The following is a 17485-nucleotide window of genomic DNA, read 5'->3' as shown; positions in this document are numbered from 1 at the left end:
TTGTTTTGTGTTTAAGGACGCAGTCTAGGAGGTGCGGGTCAAGGGAGACCTTGATGCTCTTACCTTGGAGACCCCGGGCTCCTCCGCTGCCTTTCCGGCTAGCTGAAGTCACCCGTGCCAAGGCGGAGGCGCACGCTTCACCAACCTCCGGAAGGGGGCGGTGGAACTGAAAAGCGCGAGTACGTGGAAATTTGTATCCTTCCCTCCTGAGCTTCCAGCGTTGGCGTCCTTGGTTGTCGCGTTCACCCTTTTCTCTCTCTCAACGTGATGTCATCAACTCAACAGAAGCCCTTGGCCATCACTTCCCATCCCGGGTCCGAGCGCGACCCGGAAGCCCGGGTCCGGCTGGGCGGACGCCCCGGCGTTGCCTGGCAACGGGGTCGCGAAGGATTGGTCGCGTTGGGACACATGACCCGAGGAACGACACTTCCGGCACTCCCGGAAGTGTCGTGCGCGGCGTGGGCGCCAGGCTCCGCCCCCAGCAGAGGCGGAAGTGGAGCCGCCCGAGTCTTGCCGCGTTGCCGCCGGTTCCAGGGTCCATGGCCGCCTACTCCTATCGCCCTGGCCCGGGTTCCGGCCCGGGCCCAGCTGCGGGCGCGGCGTTGCCGGACCAGAGCTTCCTGTGGAACGTCTTCCAGCGGTGAGACGGGGCCGCCCGGGCTTCTTTCTTCAGCCTCCTCCCTCACCTTCCTCGCCCTCCTCCCTCGACCTACCCGGACTCCTCTCCTGTCACCCCCTCCTCCTTCGCCGTCCTCCCCGGCCCCTCTCCCTCCTCGCCCCTCCGGGTGCGCTGGGCCCGTCACGAGATGCAGAGCAGAGGGCGCAGGGCGGCTGCTGCTCGGTTCGAGGAAGGCAGTAACAGGCCAGACCCTGCGCTGTGGAAGAGGGTAGCAGCCCAGCAAGGGCAGGTAGACCTGCGTCCCTGGAGCAGGTGACGGTTGGCAGCGTCCTAAGTCCCAGTTGTCCTTTTGAACAAATGACCGTAATTCGAGTGACTCATGGCCTAGGAATGATTTGACTGCCCCAGAGAATCTTTCAGCGTTTGTGAAAGACAAACTGGTGCAGGTGTGAATTCAGACCGGAGGCCTGACCCTTAGGGTCTTGGGGAAGATTTCTTAATCCCCCGCGGGCATGTGGTATGTGACATTCTGACAGCCAAGTGAAAGGTCTATCTGAGGAATGTCCCAGAACTAATGTAAGGTAATGGGACAGATAGTTTGTTTCTGCCATATTTTGCTTTTCCTGCACATTTCATCACCAACTTTCCTGGTCTTCTTGATTTTGTAGAGTTGATAAAGACAGGAGTGGGGTGATATCGGACAGTGAGCTTCAGCAGGCGCTATCCAATGGTGAGTCGAAGCCTGATCCTCTCACAGTAAGCAATTTCCCTTCTGGAATTTATTTTTCCAAGTACAGAGGAGTCATTCAGACTGAATTACTATAACCTATACATGGAAGAGGTGTTTCTGACTTGCCAGTTGGTGGCTTCCTGGTTTTTATCACCGCTTCTGCTCCGCACACCACCGAGTTGATGCAGGGGAGCATAGAGACAGGCTTTCTGAGTGAGGGGTGGGAAGTGTAGCTTTGTGCAACAGAAATCCTTCAGGTGTCTTGAAGGTCCTTGAATGTTCTCAGAATCTTAGTGACTCCTCTGGAAAGGGTCATCGGGAGTACTAGGTAATTATTGAAGAATTTGGAGATGGTCTACATAGCACTTTTACTTATGAACTGCTGAAACTCTAGGCCCAAATTGGGAAGTGAAGAAATTGGAGGTACTGGCAGCAGAATCATGACAGATGTTCTTAACTGTTTGGGGAATACTATGCATTTAGGGGCTGGGAGGATGGTGGCCCTTGTATAGGGTGTGTTGGGAACTCTGTGGAGTCATTCTTGATGACTGAAGTGTGGTAGCTTTGGAGGCATTTTTCTTTGTTAAATGCCTTTCATAATTCCTCAGATACAGCCAACTTTTCTGATTAATATAGTTAAGGCTTGCTGTTATGGTTTAGATTTGGAATGTCCCCCAAAAGCTCATGTGTTAGTGCAGCATATGTTCAGAGGTGCAATGATTGGATCATGAAGGCTGTGACCTCATCAATGCATTAATCCATGTGATGAATTAATAATTGGAATGGATTCCTGGGTGATGGTAAAAACTATAGGCAGGTGGGGTGTAGCTGAAGGAAATAGGGTGCTGGTGTTATGCCCTTCCCCATATCTGTCCCTGACCCTTTCCTATCTCTCTTTGCTTCCCCTCTGCTATGAGCTGGCGGCTTTCCTCCACCATGCATTTTCACATGATACTCTGCCTCATCTCAGACCCATAGCAATGGAGTCAGTCAACCATGGATTATAAACCTCTGAAACTTTCAGCCAAAATAAACCTTTCCTACCCTAAGTTGTTCTTCCTGGTAGGTGTTTTGGTCACTGGTAACTAACACACTTGTCTTTCCAGAGGCATATAATTTAAGCTGGGTAAAGGAACAGTTTTAAGGTGTGACAAAAATGTCAAAAGGTCTGGCTTTGTTAGTAGGAAGCACTTCAGTGTTGTAGTTGGTTGGATGAGGGAGTGGGCAACACTAGGCTGCTGGACACTGCCTGGCAGCCTTGAGGAGAAGTTCTTGCCACTGGCATGTGTCCGGTATTTAGTGTTCATTTCTGAGAACATGGGTTTCAGCATGACACACTTACCTCAGAATGGCAGATACCATAGACACCATTCCCCTGCATCCAGCCTATGTGGACCTCAGGCACTAGGTTATCATTTCACACACGTTTATTTAGATTGTTTGGGCAGCCGGATTGCATTATCTCTGCCCTGACTATTGTGCTTATTGATTTTTCCTCTTCTCTGGTCATCGTTAACCCCTTTCAACTGTGCTTGATGTCTCCAGTGCTCCTTCTACTCTGAGGAGAAGCAAGGCAGGGTTACTACTAGAAAGGCCTCAAGAGCATCTGCTATCTAGCAGGCCACACTTTAGCACATCTTGGCCTCAGACTTTCCAAGTGAGGAATGGATGGTTTTCTTCACATCATGCTGTGCATGTGTGGCGGAAGGCCATATGAGCCCTATTGAGGCGTGCATCAGAGACGACACTTTTTGTGGCCTCTTTACCAGGACTGGTAAAGGTTTATGGTCTCTTTTGTGTCTCTTTGTTTGTCTGTTCCAGAGTACTGACCAAGATACAAGATCAGTTTAGATCTTGTGTCTTGTGTGAACCTTTCACAGGTGTTGTTCACCCTCACTAGCAGGACAGCCTGTCTGCCCTGGAGGGCTCAGTTGGGCCCTGGTGCTGCCAGGATCCACGTCCTGCTCTCCCTGTTTCAGTAGTGTGGAGTTGAACAAGTGTCTAACCTGCCAGCGTCAGTGTCCTCACAGCCTCTGGGAGAGCAGATCGAGGAAATACTGTCAAAGTGCCTCCCTCATGCTTGGAGACGAGGGCCAGCTGGAGTGTCGATGGGTGCCACCACAGGACAGTGGCTGTGTCTCTGCTGTCACTATTGGCTTAGGAGCCAGCTCCAGTGGTGCTGGACAACAGAGCTGCTGCAAGGGCTACCGCAGGGAGGGCTGTGGCCATGGGGCATGCAGCAGCACAGAGCAGGTGTTCTCTGGCCCTGTGAAACAGCTTGCCGCAGACTGTCCTGAGGGTACTATGTGTTTTTTATTTTTTATTTCCACATTATTTTTTGGGATAATGAGAAATGAATTTTTCTCAAGCCCATTTTTTTGTGCTTTTGAAGTAAGTTTGCCTTAATATGCCATTGTTATAATTTGAAGGAGCACTTTTTAACTACTTGGAAAAAAAAAAACTTACCTTCTTTTAAGGATATTTTACCAAATAGCTTTCTAATTCATCCTAAAAGAATTGAGATAATTTAGACCATACAAGCAGCAATTTCCTATAGAATAATTATCCATTCACATCACCGTTCTTCTCCAACAGAGGTCCCATTTCATGGGTGATGGAACAGAGGCCTACCTGTGCTTTGATCCCTGGGTAGGTAGGGTCAGCTCAGCAGACAGGCTACCCATGTTCCTAAGAAGAGCCTGTTGGGTGACTGGCCCTCATCTGTCTCCTGGGAACTGAGCTCCTAGAATGTTTGGGAAGAGTGCTTTGTCTCGCCAAGATCTGTGAACTGAGCTGTGCCTCTTGGCCTGGGTGATTTGTACCAGGTTGCGATTTGTGGCAAACACCTGCTTTTGTCTCTAGGCAAATGGAGCTCAGTGACTGGCCCCAGATAAGCCCTGAACCCTCAGGAGTATGTTCTGTTCATGTTGAACAGAATTTTCATGTTTTTTACCACCAGTTTTTCTACTCAAATATTTACCCAAGGACCTTATTCTGTAACCCAGTGTGTGGAGGCCTATTCATGTATTCAAATATATCTGGGTATAAGATTTTTTAATGGGATTTTCTCTTTTAGACTCATCCAGGATGGTCAGAATTAATTATTGTCCTATATTTAAGGCAATCTCTTTGCAGATTTCCAAGTAGATCATAATGGAACTACTTGTTAATTCTGTCTCCTTGGAGAAAGATCAAGTGCCCTGGATAGTGTTTTTGACAGTGGCCCTGTGGTAGCTCTCACAGTGGCCCTGTGGTAGCTCTCACACTCTCTCAGTGCAGTTGAGCAGGCTCTGGCTAGACTCTGGAGGCTCACATCTGGTTTCCCATCCACTTTTCCCTTGCTGCTTTTACTGTGTCTCCTCTGTAAGAAGCTGTGACCATGTGTCTTGTCTTAGAGAGTTGGTCAGCTGTGTCTATGATCCCCAGAAACACTCTCAGCCAGAACTTCAGAGAGTTAGCGTCCAGCTTGGTGGTCATAAATAGTTTGCATGTCTGGCAGGACATGGGATATTGCCCACTCAGTGCTTAGGCTCCTCCTAGTTGTGACAACGGGAAGATCTTATGGTGCTCCTGAAGCCAGGCCCTTGCTGAGAACCTCTTTAGGGGTAGGGGGAAGGCACTGGTTTAATTGTTGCTATGTTTGTTTGCAGGCACATGGACCCCGTTTAACCCAGTGACTGTCAGGTCAATCATCTGTAAGTATTGCAGACAAGCTCCCCTGGGAACTGCCTAGATAAGTTTGTGCTTTCTGGAGTCTACTCAGGAGGTGCTGGCCCTTGTGTGCCACATCCTGCCTCTGGACTTCTCACCTCTGTGTATACAGCTTTCACAGTTTTTAGTTTTAATTTACAGTTTAACTGGCATTTTCAATTTTTGAATTCTAAAGGTAGTATTGTATAGAATTTTTAAAGTTATTATATAGTTATTAATAGTTAATTTTGATAGTCTCTTATTGCTGGTTTTTATGATTCTCTTTTTTATTTCTTTGAATATTGTATGTTATGGTCTCTTACATTTTAAATAAATGTTTTTATTGGAGAATTAAGTATTTGCCAGGCATGGTAGCACACATCTATAACTCCAGCTGCTCAAGAGACTGAAGCAGGAGGATTGCAAGTTTGAGGCCAGCCTGGACAAGTTTGCAAGACTGGGCTTAACTATAAAAAGGGTTGGGGGTGAAGCTCAGTGGTAGAATACTTACTTGGCATGCTCAAGGCCCTGGGTTCAGTCCCCAGCACTGTGAGAGGGGGTTACTTGTTAAACTTGTCTGCTTCACCATGTGTTCCTGACACTCCTGAATCCTCGAGAAGGTGATCCATGTCTGACTGTTATTCCTGCTGAACCTCATGCATGGCTAATTTCCTTAGTATTTTAGTATTTTTATTTGCTTTGTGGGTTCGTGTGTGGCTGAACTCAATGTGTGCAAACCAGGCTTGATCTGGGAATTCATCCTCCAGGAAAAAATTCATATTTCTGCAGCCAGGGTGTGGGTTTCTCAGTTTGAGTCTCCCTTGCTACAGAACTTGAGCTCCAGATCCAAGAGGGAAGGGTTCACTGTCACATAGTCTCAGGGAAAGTTCACTGTTCCACCAGTTTCTGGAGGATTTCCTGTTCTGAGAGATGATTTTTTTCTCTATCCTACTCTTCCAAAGATGTAGTTCCCTTCCTGGTTGCCTTTGACATGGAACCTTGGGTCCTGTGCCTCTCCTTCTGGGTTCCTCTCTGTCTGTGAGCTTAGTGCTGTATTGCAGGGTGTGTGGTGTAAGCCACAGGCACTGCATCTTGCTATAGGTAAAGACATTGAGGTAACACACGGATGTGCTGGCAGGGATACAGCCTTCCGTACCAGGAAAGATGTCGAAGGAGCAGGGGATGGGGCATGTGCACTTCCCTGCCAGAGGCTGGCCTGGAAGCTGCTGTTCTGCTCAGCTTCAGCTGGGTGGCTTTCATTGGCATTGCCCAGGTACAGAAGCAGGCTGGAGTGGCACTCACCAGCATGTCGATACCACACCTCTGTACAGTCCACGCTTGAGGCCGTGATGTTAAAAACAGCCCATCGTTACAAACGTGCTTCTGCGCTGTGTGGAGGAATCTGAATGCTCAGTCCTCACATGTTCTTTGATGATGGGATGTGCTACTGACCTGGAATGGACTTCTATATGATCCAGGAGCATTCTTCCTATAGTCTGGCCTTAGTCTCCTAAAACAACAGGCAATTTTATCATTTTCTCTACAGCAGCACTTCAGACTGACTTGTTTTATTTGTAGCCATTTTGCAGTAACATGTAATTGTATTCAATGATTCTTATTATCTGGACCTGGAATTACACTGATTTTTTTTTTTTTTTAATGAAAAATGTGGACTTATTTTTTTAAAAAATTAAATCCTAATGGGAGAGTAGGCTAGGTCTCTTTTTAACTAGAATAGATTCCCCTTGTCCCTGGAGGACTGTTTCTAGCTCCTGAGGGGTGGCAGAGTTTACTCTCTCCTGGGACTGGGAGTCAGGAGCAGGGGCTCCTGGGCCTCTGCACCTTGGTGACCTCAGGTGAGGCGAGCACAAGCAGAGAGTCTGCTTTCCAGAGCCTACTTCAGTGGAAAGTGTTGTTTTGACTTTTACTGTGATTCCACCCACGGTCTGCCACACAGCTGTGTCTGCGTATTATTATTCTGGGACCAGGGCTGGGTGACTGTCCCCTAGGCCTCCACCAGGCAGGGCCCCATTCAGCCAAGTCCTGTTTGTGAGCTAGCACACTGTGATCTGCAGGCTGGCACCACGCTGGCGTTCTGAAGGACAGCTCAGAGACCTGCCTGACACCGTTCCTCTGTCTCAGCACTGATACTCTGTCCCTCTGCCTTAGCTATGTTTGACCGGGAGAACAAGGCTGGCGTGAACTTCAGCGAATTCACAGGCGTGTGGAAGTACATCACAGACTGGCAGAATGTCTTCCGCACCTATGACAGGGACAACTCTGGAATGATCGACAAGAACGAGCTCAAGCAAGCACTCTCAGGTTTTGGTAATTCACTTGTCTTGATTGTGTAGCATATTTCATTTTGGAACCTAGGAGCCCCTGAATTTTATTTTACTTTGTTCAACTTACAGATTTTTAACCCATTCCATGTGAAATTTCTGTTTATGTTACATTGTACAGTGTCATATTTTGATACTATTTATTGTATATGTTTGACATGTAGTCTTTTGTTCAGTTTTTCATCCAAAATGAGATAAGGGCTATGCAAACCTTCAGTTTTTTTCCTATGGGGTGATTTGATGAACAAAATTGAGAATGGGGCTTTTGAAACAATTTCAAGTGGAAGTGATAAAGTGGTGTGGGACAGTTTATGCTTCCTGATGCATCAAAACACACAGTGATAAAATGACCCTAAGAGGCAATTCTGTAAGTTATCAGCTCTAACTCTCAGTCCTTCCAAACTGTGCCTCAATGGAGAGAGAGAGCACGTGCCCATTCTCAAACGCTCTGTGTGTCTATGTGGCATGTGTCCACATGTGCATACTCCTGTTGTGTGCAGGTATGTGACAGCATGCCATGCTTCTCTTGAGTGTTCAGAGTACTTGTCCAGAGCTCACCCAAGGGTTCCAGAACTGATCTTGGGCCTGAAAGGAAGCTGTGATTTTTACTTACAAAGAAAACAACAAGCTGTTTGGGACCAGCCCGCGGCTGCTCATAGTTCCACCTAGACTCATCTAGAGCAATTTTGCTTAGTGCTGTCATCATCTGGTCTGTGTTACCAAACTCTTCTGTGCTTACTGAAAAGTTGCTTACAAGTGCTCTTTAGGAAAAATATGAAAGATTAGACCACAGTCCACAGTGCTGTGCTGTTGGAGTCTTGTGATGCTCAAGTTTGGTATTTCCTGTGGTTGCTAACATGGCTCTTGCACCTCGCCCCACTTCTTCTCCCAGCATGTGGCTCATGGCCATCTCCTCCTCCTCTCCCTTCTCACCTCATGAACTTGTCCACAGGGCTGATTTTAGGAAAGATATTGAGAACTCACCGGTTGTGAGGCAGGATTTGGACAGGACAACTCGGTGTGAGTTAGAATTTGGAATACACACAATCTTGTTGCATCTTTGTATGGGGGGCCTGGTGAGGTCCTGGCTGGCCTGTCTCCTGGCATGGTGGAAGAAGGGTCTCCAGGCAGAATGGCCGCATGGCTTAGAGAGCGCCAGTGAAGGCACAGGAGGCCCAGTACAGCCCAGTGGGGCAAGTGCCACATGGCGCTGGGGACAAAGCTGGGCCCATGTGCAGTCTCAGTACCACAGAATGTCAGCCTGCCCCACATCTAGAGGCCTTGGAGCTTGTGCTTAGCACAGTGACCACTGGGTCATTGGAACTCAGTGGAGACATTGATGTGGATGGTGCTCCTCAGCCTCTCAGACTCTCTGTGACCTGTTCAAGCCAAGGATGCTTTAGAACCTCTGTTTCTGTAGTCGTGGTGAGGGTGTGGCTGGTCAGGAGCACAGGCTGCCTCAGAGGCAGACCCAGAGTCCTCTGGCTTCCCGGGTGCTTTCTGGAGGAGCAGTGTCTTGTGTAGTACCTCTCTGGTGGTCTTGCCAGATTTCTTCTTGTTTGGTTTCTGGTTTTCCAGGGTTGTCCCCTCTTGTCTTCCATGGAAAGGAACATGGTCATCTTGTTTGCACAAGTCTGAGGCTCATGTCCCCTGCATCCCTCGTTCTGCAGCTGGAGTAGGTGGATACCTGCCTAGGAGGTCAGTTACTTTGGAAGATTTTTGGTTGTAACTGTTAAGATTTGGCCTTAGAAGCAAAAATTCCTGCTCTGTTTTGACTCCTGATAATGGGTGTGTTGCTCTCAGGTAACAGAGCAGCTCAACAGTGGGCGTCTCAGACCAGCCCAGGTGGCATTGTGTGACTCTGGTAGGACCACTCAGTGGATCTGATGACCCTTTCACTGTGTATTTAAACTTGTTAACATGGCCAGGTGTGGGCATGACACCTTCCCCAGCGTGGCTGCTGGCAGGCTCTTCAGGTGCAACGTGATTGTTGCTGACTTGAAGTTTGGCTTACCTACGTTAAGCTGTCCCTTCTGGTGGGCAGTGCATTCAGAACCCCTGCTCCCCCAGGATTCCCCTGGGCTCCCCTCCCCCACCCTGCCTCTGGCAACTTCTGCAGTTTAGTTTTTTATAATGAAAACTGTGGAATATAATCCACCTCCACTTTTCCGTCACTCATTTTCAATCTTTTCTCTACATTTGCTCCTCCCCTTTGTGGCTGAAGCTTTCTGAGCAAGTTCAAGGCTCGTGTCCCCTGCATCCCTCGTTCTGCAGCTGGATTAGGTGGATACCTGCCTAGGAGGTCAGTGTGAGCAGTTCACCTTACGAGGTTAACAGCGTTTTTATGACCGTTGTGCCTGACCAGCAGCCCCATCTCCTTTCTCGTGGCGTTGTCTGGTTGGTGCCGTACAGGCCACTGATGGTCTAACTCTCCTCCTGTTTCCTTGTCCACTGGTGATCACTGCTGTCTGTCCAGTTTCTCCTGGGTCATGTGGTGACTGCAGTGGTGCCACGCTATTCCTGGTGGTGGGGCTCATGATGGGCAGGGGACTCTGGACTGGTGCTGACCATCTGACCCACAGGCTGCATGGCCTGGACCAGGAGTGTCCACTGGGCAGTTTCTGATGGTATCTTCCTCATGTGAGTTCCTGGGCTGTTGCATCACCAGAGGCTGTTTGGAAGTAGACACAGGAGGCCACTATTGCCTTGGGGGCTCTAGGAGAGTGGGCGTGGCAGAGGGGAGAAGGACTGCCTCCCTCAGACCCTGCAGCCCCTACTTCACCCAGTCTGTCCAGAGAGGGTCCAGACTTCCCAGCGGTGTGCCCCATTGGTATGGAATTGTCCTCCTGCTGCTTCTCATAGGCTGGGAGGCCTCAGTGACCTTGCCCTTTTGGGTGGGGGCAGCTTAGCTGGAACTGGAATGGATGATGTATGTTGCAGTCAGAGCTGTTTGGTTCAAGAGCAGTATTTCCAGAGTCAGCCCTCATCCTGTGGAGAGAAGGTACTCCCCAGGTGGGCAGCTGGGTCTGCAAGGTGGCCCTTGCCCCCACGTCTTGCTGGCCAGGCCTGACTGGGTTGTGGCCATGTGCAGAGTGCCTCCTGGCTCCCACACAACCAGGTTTGTCCTCCAGTTGAGCCTGTTTTCCTGGTCTTTCTGTTCATTGCTTGCTTTTCCCATCTTTCTCTGTTCTTGCTTTCCCTGCAAGAGTGCCAGAGACCTGGCGTTGATTCCAGGATCTGTGGAGTTGTTTCTGGAAATTCAATGTTCAGACTGGAAATTCTGTATCTTTGTTCCCATCTCCTTGGCCTTCCCCAGCCCTGGCAGGAAATCAGCAATGGCTCTTGTCACCCCATCCACACCCTGGATCTGCAGTGCCCTGTGGCCGTGTTCCAGGCTCCATCCTCATCAGGTCAGGGCTCAGCCAGGGTGCTGCCTCACCTGCCAGGTACTTGATAGCTGTAAGGAGATGAGTGCAACTGTTCCCTACTTGCTCTCTTCTGATTACAGTTGAGGGTCCCACTCAACCTGCAGGGACTCATTTAGTGGTCCTGTACTTAAATCCCAGCTCCCCCTGAGTGCTCTGGAAGGTACTATGAACATGTTTGTGTGTTTTGAGTCTTTATAGTAAAATGATGAATAGGTGTTCATACAGGTAATTAACTGTGAGATTCAATCAGACAATAGGTGTGCATATCCTTGCAAAGACCCCAACAAGACTGAAAACCGGTAAAAATATATTGGCACCTGGATCTTGTCTCCTGAATCAGTAAGGATACCATGGCCACACAGGTAGTGGGGGGTGAGGGAAGGAATCAGGTGAGCTGCAGGTAGAAGGGGGTAAAGAAGGAAGCATGTGAGCTGTGTCCTCCTGTGCCTCCGTCTACATCTGGCTCCTCCACTCTCCTTCAGACCCTCTCTCTACCGGAGACCTTCTCCAAACGTGCTCAGTAAATTGGAGAGGAGTCAGGGCTCAGTGACCCTGGGGATTCTGAACTTGGTGAGGCCGACTTTCCTTGTGTCCTCAGTTCCCTGATGTCATGTGCCCTGTCATTCCCCTTTCCTCATGTCTTCATTTGTTTCACTGGAACCTCTGTGGTATTTTAGCTCTCGGAGCACTCTCTGGTAATAAGCAGCCAGGGCAGCACGTCCTTCGGGGCTTCGATAGATTGGCAGACTAGTGAGGTGCTCCAGGGGCTCGGGTTGCCATGCCTGGCTGCCCTGTGGGGAGGGTGCAGTTAGCCAGCAGATGCTTGTGCTCAGGAGAACAATAGGTTGTCCTACAGGGAGAGAGCACTGGTCTCTAGGTAAATCACATCGTAGTCCTGGAAACTAAACGAGTTTTGGAATGATTGGTCAGGCAGTGTCTTTCAGCTCTCAGAGTGCATTGAATGGAGTGGCAGTTTTTGCTGTGGGGAGGCTGGCGAGTAGGCAGGGTGCATGAGCATTGGTGCATTCCTCCCACCTCATCTGCCCATCTTGACTCTGACCTTTCCTCTCCCAGGCTACCGGCTCTCTGACCAGTTCCACGACATCCTCATTCGGAAATTTGACAGACAAGGACGAGGGCAGATTGCCTTTGATGACTTCATCCAGGGCTGCATTGTCTTACAGGTGACAGAGTGGCTCTGTGGTGGCTGGGCAGGAGCAGGGAAGGGTTCACACCAGAGCAGGATACTCGGCCTTACGTGAAATGTATAAGGCATGTATAGGAGTTTCTTTTTGCTTTTTTGTTTTGGGAGTTTTTAAAATTTTTTTTAAGCATCATATTTATTTATAGTAGTTGGGTTCATTTTGACAAAATCACTCATGCATGGAATTTGATGAACTCCATTTCAGTCCTCTTTCCCTCTTCCCCCAGTTGGAGTCCAGACTGAGGGCACTCCTTGCTGACTCTGGAATCATTGAGAGGCATTGATGGCATTGGGGTTTTAGACATAATGTAGAATTTTGGTAATTGTTCTTAATTTTTTTTCCCATTAAATGATAGATCAGTTAAAGTGTGTTGCCTTTGGTCAGCTAAGCACAGCCTCCAGGTTCTTTAACAGGTTCTCACTGAGGGTTGGAGAAAGGTCTGCCGGCTCTCATACCTCTGGTCTTGGAGGGGGAAAGCCTTGCCTTTGCCTGCTGCTCAGTGTTCCCTGATGTTGGGTTGTGCTTCCCATGTCCTCTGAACATCCAAGAAAGAGGTGCAATGTGAGCTGTCCTTTTGGACTCTCTGAAGTGCTATGGGGTCAGGGTTTTAATTTGTTCTGTAAGTCAACATCTGGCCCTTCTGCTGCCTTGGTGAAGGTCTCCTTTGGGTTCTCAGCAACAGGGGTCCCGCTAGGACCCTGGCCCACTAGGAGTTCTCTGCCCCCAGACCCGTGTCCTGTAGCTCTAGGGGATGTTGTCAGTTCTGGGTCAACACTCGCCCTGGAATGTTAGAAGGGGAGAATCTAAAAGCAAAAGCCATGTCCCATAAGTAAAAATTTTATCAGAATGATTTCCTTCATCTGCTTTTTTTTTTTTTTTTTTTTTTTTTTTTTTTTTTTTTTTTTTAAGGCTTTTGAGGGCTGGGGATATAGCACAGTGGTGGAGTGCTTGCCCAGCATGCATAAGGCCCTGGGTTTTATCCCCAGCACTGCAAAAAAAGAGTTTTTTGAAAATTAATTTAAAAAAATACAACATGAAAACTTACAGAAATCTTAAAATACAAATAAAATTAAAAGGAAAATTACCTGTGTTTTTTGCATTTTGTTTTGTTGGGCAGTGCTGGGATGGAACCCAGGGCCTGAAACATGCTAGGAGGTGCTCTGCCTCTCAGTTACAGGCCCAGGCTTCCCATTGTTCAGTCAGAGTTAGCTGTTGCTGGTGTTCTCTTGTACTGACAAACATCATGAAACAGAGAGACATGTTCTGAGCAACACACCATTGGGAGGGCAGAGCCTGCTGCACACCTAGGCTAGGTAGGTTAGCCACTGTGGCAGTCAGCTTTCTTTTATGTAACAAATATCTGAGATAAACCCACTTAAGAGGAAAGGTTTGTTTTTGCTTATAGTTTTGGAGGACTCAGGCCTTATCTGCTTTTGGGACTATGGGGAGGCAAGAGTGCATGGCAGAGGAATTATCTTGTGATGGCTGTGAAGTGAATGCAAGGGAAGGCAGGACTGGTATCCCCATGTCCCCTGCAAGGGGACACCCCCAATCAACCCATTTCCTCCCACTGGGCCCTATCTCCTGAAGGTTCCATCACCTCCCCGTCTTGCCATGCCTGGGGATCAAGTCTTCAACACATGGACCTTTGTGAGACACTGGGTCCAAATTGTACCTGTTACCAACTCGGAGGACTGTGGCAGGAAGACCACAAGTTCAAGGCCAGCCTGGCAACTTAGCAAGGCCCAGTCTCAAAATAAAATAAGGACTGGGACATGCTTCGCATTAGAGTATTCGCCTAGCATGTGTGCAGCCCTGGGTTCAGTTCTTAGGGCCACAGAACAGAAAAGAACCAAAGCAGCGTGGCCCTGGCCACATGTTGCACATGTTGACTGGAACCACCTGGTAGTGCATGACTGTCACTTGTGTTGTGCTAGCAGTTCTCACATAGGAACTCGCAGTTGGTGTCCTGGAGATAGGACTGGCAGACGTGGCTGACCCTCAGGGTGCTGGGGTTGTCGGGTTCTTTTGTCATACAGAATTCCCTTGTGCTGGTTTGTCTTGTCCTTGGCATTCTTTAGAGTGTGTCGGGGCTGCTGAGTCCACCTCTGGAGTGGCACTCTCAGCCTCTCTTCAGGGTTGAGCGGTTGTCCCTCAGCTTCTGGCTGGCCTGGGCCCTCGGGCTGTTGGAGGGCAGGGGCAAGTCAAGCAGGATGTGGGGGGGGGGGGGCTAGAGGGGCTGGCCGTCTCCTGCTGGGCTTGGTTTCCAGGGTAAGAGCCCGTGTTAGGACTGTCTTCCCTGGCCCAGTTCACCACCAAGATGAGCCCTTGGGAGGAGCCACCCATGGGGATGCTTCTGAACTTTGACAAGCCCATGACCCAGAGTGGGAGGAAGTACCCATTTGGAGTCTAGTGGGGCCAGGCCTGCCCTACCCTTCATCCCATGTCCTCAGGCTCCACTGCCCCCTAGACAGTGCTGAGGCTGCTTCTACCTGTGCCTCTGGCATGGGTGTCCATCACCCATGTCCCTCTCAGGGATGAGGGACATGTGATTCTGAGGTTGTGTTTCCAGATGTCCCATTTTGTCCTTCTGTTCAGCACACACCAAGCTCTAAATGCCTGTTCTTTTCCCAGAGGTTGACGGACATATTCAGACGTTACGACACGGATCAAGATGGCTGGATTCAGGTGTCCTATGAGCAGTATCTCTCCATGGTCTTCAGCATTGTATAATGCACGCCTTGTGGACAGCAGCACATCATATGAGAAAAGACTGAAAATGCCAAATTCCTTCCCTGTAACAAATGGGGACCCAGATGCAGTTAGATGCTGTTCTTCCGTCGGATCTTGTGTAGTTAACACTTGGGGACCTGGCTGTACATATGTGGATAAGCTGACTACGGCTTTGCAGTCGTAGCAGCCACCATGTCAACATAAGAAACACTGGGTTTGCTGGCCTGCTAATTGTGCCATGAGGCGAAACCTAATAATGGTTCAGGTATTCTGCTCCCAAAATGCATCATGTACTTTCCTCGATCTCCAGTTCTGTAGTGGAAATGCTTTTATCAGCCAATAGAATTTTTAAGTGAAATGAACTTGCACAGAGGCTTTCACGTGCCTTACTTTTCTAAAAGGAGTTTATTGTATTCATTGGAACAGGCAACATAAGCAATAAAGTAAAGGTACAGACTCAAGGCCTACTTGTAGCTCCTCATCAAACAGGGAACAAATGTGCCCTCATCCCCAGCATCCATCATCCTAGACACACTCACGTGCCTGAAGCTGCATCTGATGGGACCAGCAGGACAGGCATGAGACAGGGAGACGAGGTGTCCCACAGAGGTGAGGCCATTCCCAGCAGCCCCATGCCAACTGGACGTTGACAAGCTGTGACCCAGACCAGCAGCTGACCCCACCCTGGTCCAGTGAGGTCAACTTTCACACCTCAGACCCATGAGTTCAGTGTGCATTGCCCCCTTCTTTGTTTCATGGGCACCTGACTACCATCTAGTTAAAGCCCCAGTCTCTCCACTTCCTCCAGGGTCCCAGCCCTACTGCCTTGCTACTGGAGGAGCCTGTGGAGGGTGCTCCCTCGTCTCAGCCCCACAGGCCCCAAGATCAGCCTACTCGGCCTCATCTCCCTGCTCTTACGCCAGAGTACAGCTCCACCACACACCCGAGAGTCCCTGTGCTGCACACCTGAGAATGTCATACTACTTTCAGGAATTCAGAATGGCTGGGGTAGAATGTTCAGCCAGTGGAGATGGTGGCAAGTGGCCTGGGAACTGAGGTGCGGCATCTACCACTGTTCCCTGGAAGTCCTGGGAAGGCAGGGGCTTACAGAGCTTACCTGAAGTGCCGTAGGGCCCCCAGCCCCACCCACCCTCTGCATACCCCTGAGCAGGCTCCTGGTGGGGTCTGAGCAGTAAGAACCAGGACACCTGGGAAACGCGCCCAGTAAAATGCATCGCTGGCCACCTCCTGCAGCACCCTCACAGCCAGTGGGATACCTACAGCCTTGGGCCACGTGGGGGCAGTATGGTCATGCCACAGAGGACCTGCCAGCTGCTGGGAGGGTGTTCACAGCAGCTGCAGAGGCTGAGGGCTGTTAGCATCCCCCAGTGCCAGGGTGGCTATGGGATGTGGCCAGGACGCTCTAGGCAGCTCGCTCTCCTGTTGTCCACTCAACTGGTCGTCAGGATGGCATGAGTGTGGATGGACGGAGTGAGCCAGGGACAGTAATGGACAAGGCACTGGCCTGGAGAGGCCAGGCCTGCTGAGACCTGCAGCAAGTCCTCTTCCGTGTCCTCAAGACCAGACACCCCCCTGCCATGGATGACATGGATGATGTGTGCATGGTTGGCACCTTGTCTGAGCACAGAAATGAAGAAACAAACCACTCTCCACCCTGGAGTTCCCACCAAACTTCAGAGGGCCCGAAGCAGTCCACATAAAGCTCAGGCTGCCCCTCCTGTGCCGTCACCTGGTCACCCCTGGAGCCCACTATCCAGATAGAGGTGGTGTTAGCAGGTGCAGGGAGGGGAACCGGGGTCAGAAAGGGGAGATGAGGGATCCTGTCTCCCTGCCGTGGGCTCATGCCAGATTCTTCGAGCTTCCACATCCTCTGACAACCAGGGGCCTCCCTGCTGCCTGGAGGGTGAGTAGCAAGGTCAGAGTTTGTCATCAGGGACCCTTTACCCTATGTGGCCTGACGACACGAAGGTCAAGGGCCAGCCACACTCCTGGCTTCTCAACATTAAGTGCAGCTCATGAGTTCACGTTGGCTCTCATGTGCCAGTGCATGTGACATTATCTGACTGGTGTCTGATTCCTCAGAGGCTCAGGAGGCTGCCCCTTGTGCCTCTGAGAGGCAGACCTTGCCTGGTGGGCGGGTTGGTAAGGGGATCCTTGCCTATTTGCATATGTCGGGTACACATGAAGTTCATCATGCTCACCATTTCTGAGTACACAATCCAGTGGCATTAAGAATGTTCACTTTGCTGTGTGACCATTGTCACCCGCCATCCCCAGAACTTTCCATCTCCCCAAACTGAAGCTCTGCCTGTATTGAATACCAGCTCCCTTCTCCTCCTCCCCTAATCTGGAAAACCCCTTCCACCTCTGTCTATGAATCCACCGAGTGGGACTTTGTAGCTCTTGTCCTGTTCAGGTGTACCTCCCTGAGCATGATGTCCTCCAGCTCCTCCCAAATTGTTTCAGGTGTCAGAATGTCCTTCCTTTTCAAGGCCGAGTAAATCAAGAAGGTATGATGGCTTGTTATGCTGTCATCTATCAGTGGAAATGCGCAACCAAACCCAGGGGTCACTGAGCCACATCCCCAGATCTTTTTATCTTTACTTTGAGACAGGGTCTCACTACGCTGCCCTGGCTGGGCTGGTGCTTGGATCCTCCTGAGTCTGGGATCACAGCATGGCCTTCGTGCCTGGCACAGTCATTCTACCTTTCAGTTT

General features: G+C 49.8%; 1 protein-coding gene across 4 annotated transcripts; it reads left to right on the top strand.

The window, feature by feature from the left end:
* Positions 1 to 117: 117 nt before the first annotated feature.
* On the top strand, positions 118 to 15204 carry PDCD6 (programmed cell death 6). 4 transcript variants are annotated; one of them, XM_081303486.1, is made up of 6 exons: positions 398 to 640; positions 1288 to 1349; positions 5000 to 5044; positions 7209 to 7361; positions 11884 to 11993; positions 14649 to 15204. In XM_081303486.1, exons 1-6 carry the CDS (start codon positions 540 to 542, stop codon positions 14745 to 14747), a joined length of 570 nt encoding a protein of 189 aa, XP_081159612.1. In that variant the 5' UTR covers positions 398 to 539; the 3' UTR covers positions 14748 to 15204. The 4 variants fall into 4 exon arrangements, with proteins under 4 accessions (XP_081159610.1, XP_081159609.1, XP_081159612.1 ...); XM_081303485.1 differs by having other exon boundaries at positions 400 to 640; positions 7209 to 7367; XM_081303484.1 differs by lacking the exon at positions 1288 to 1349 and having other exon boundaries at positions 118 to 640.
* The last annotated feature ends 2281 nt before the right edge of the window (positions 15205 to 17485 follow it).

Source organism: Spermophilus citellus (genome assembly GCF_964194105.1).
Source record: "Spermophilus citellus genome assembly, chromosome: 1".
Lineage (NCBI taxonomy): Eukaryota > Metazoa > Chordata > Mammalia > Rodentia > Sciuridae > Spermophilus > Spermophilus citellus.
This window is presented reverse-complemented; position numbering and strand designations above follow the sequence as displayed.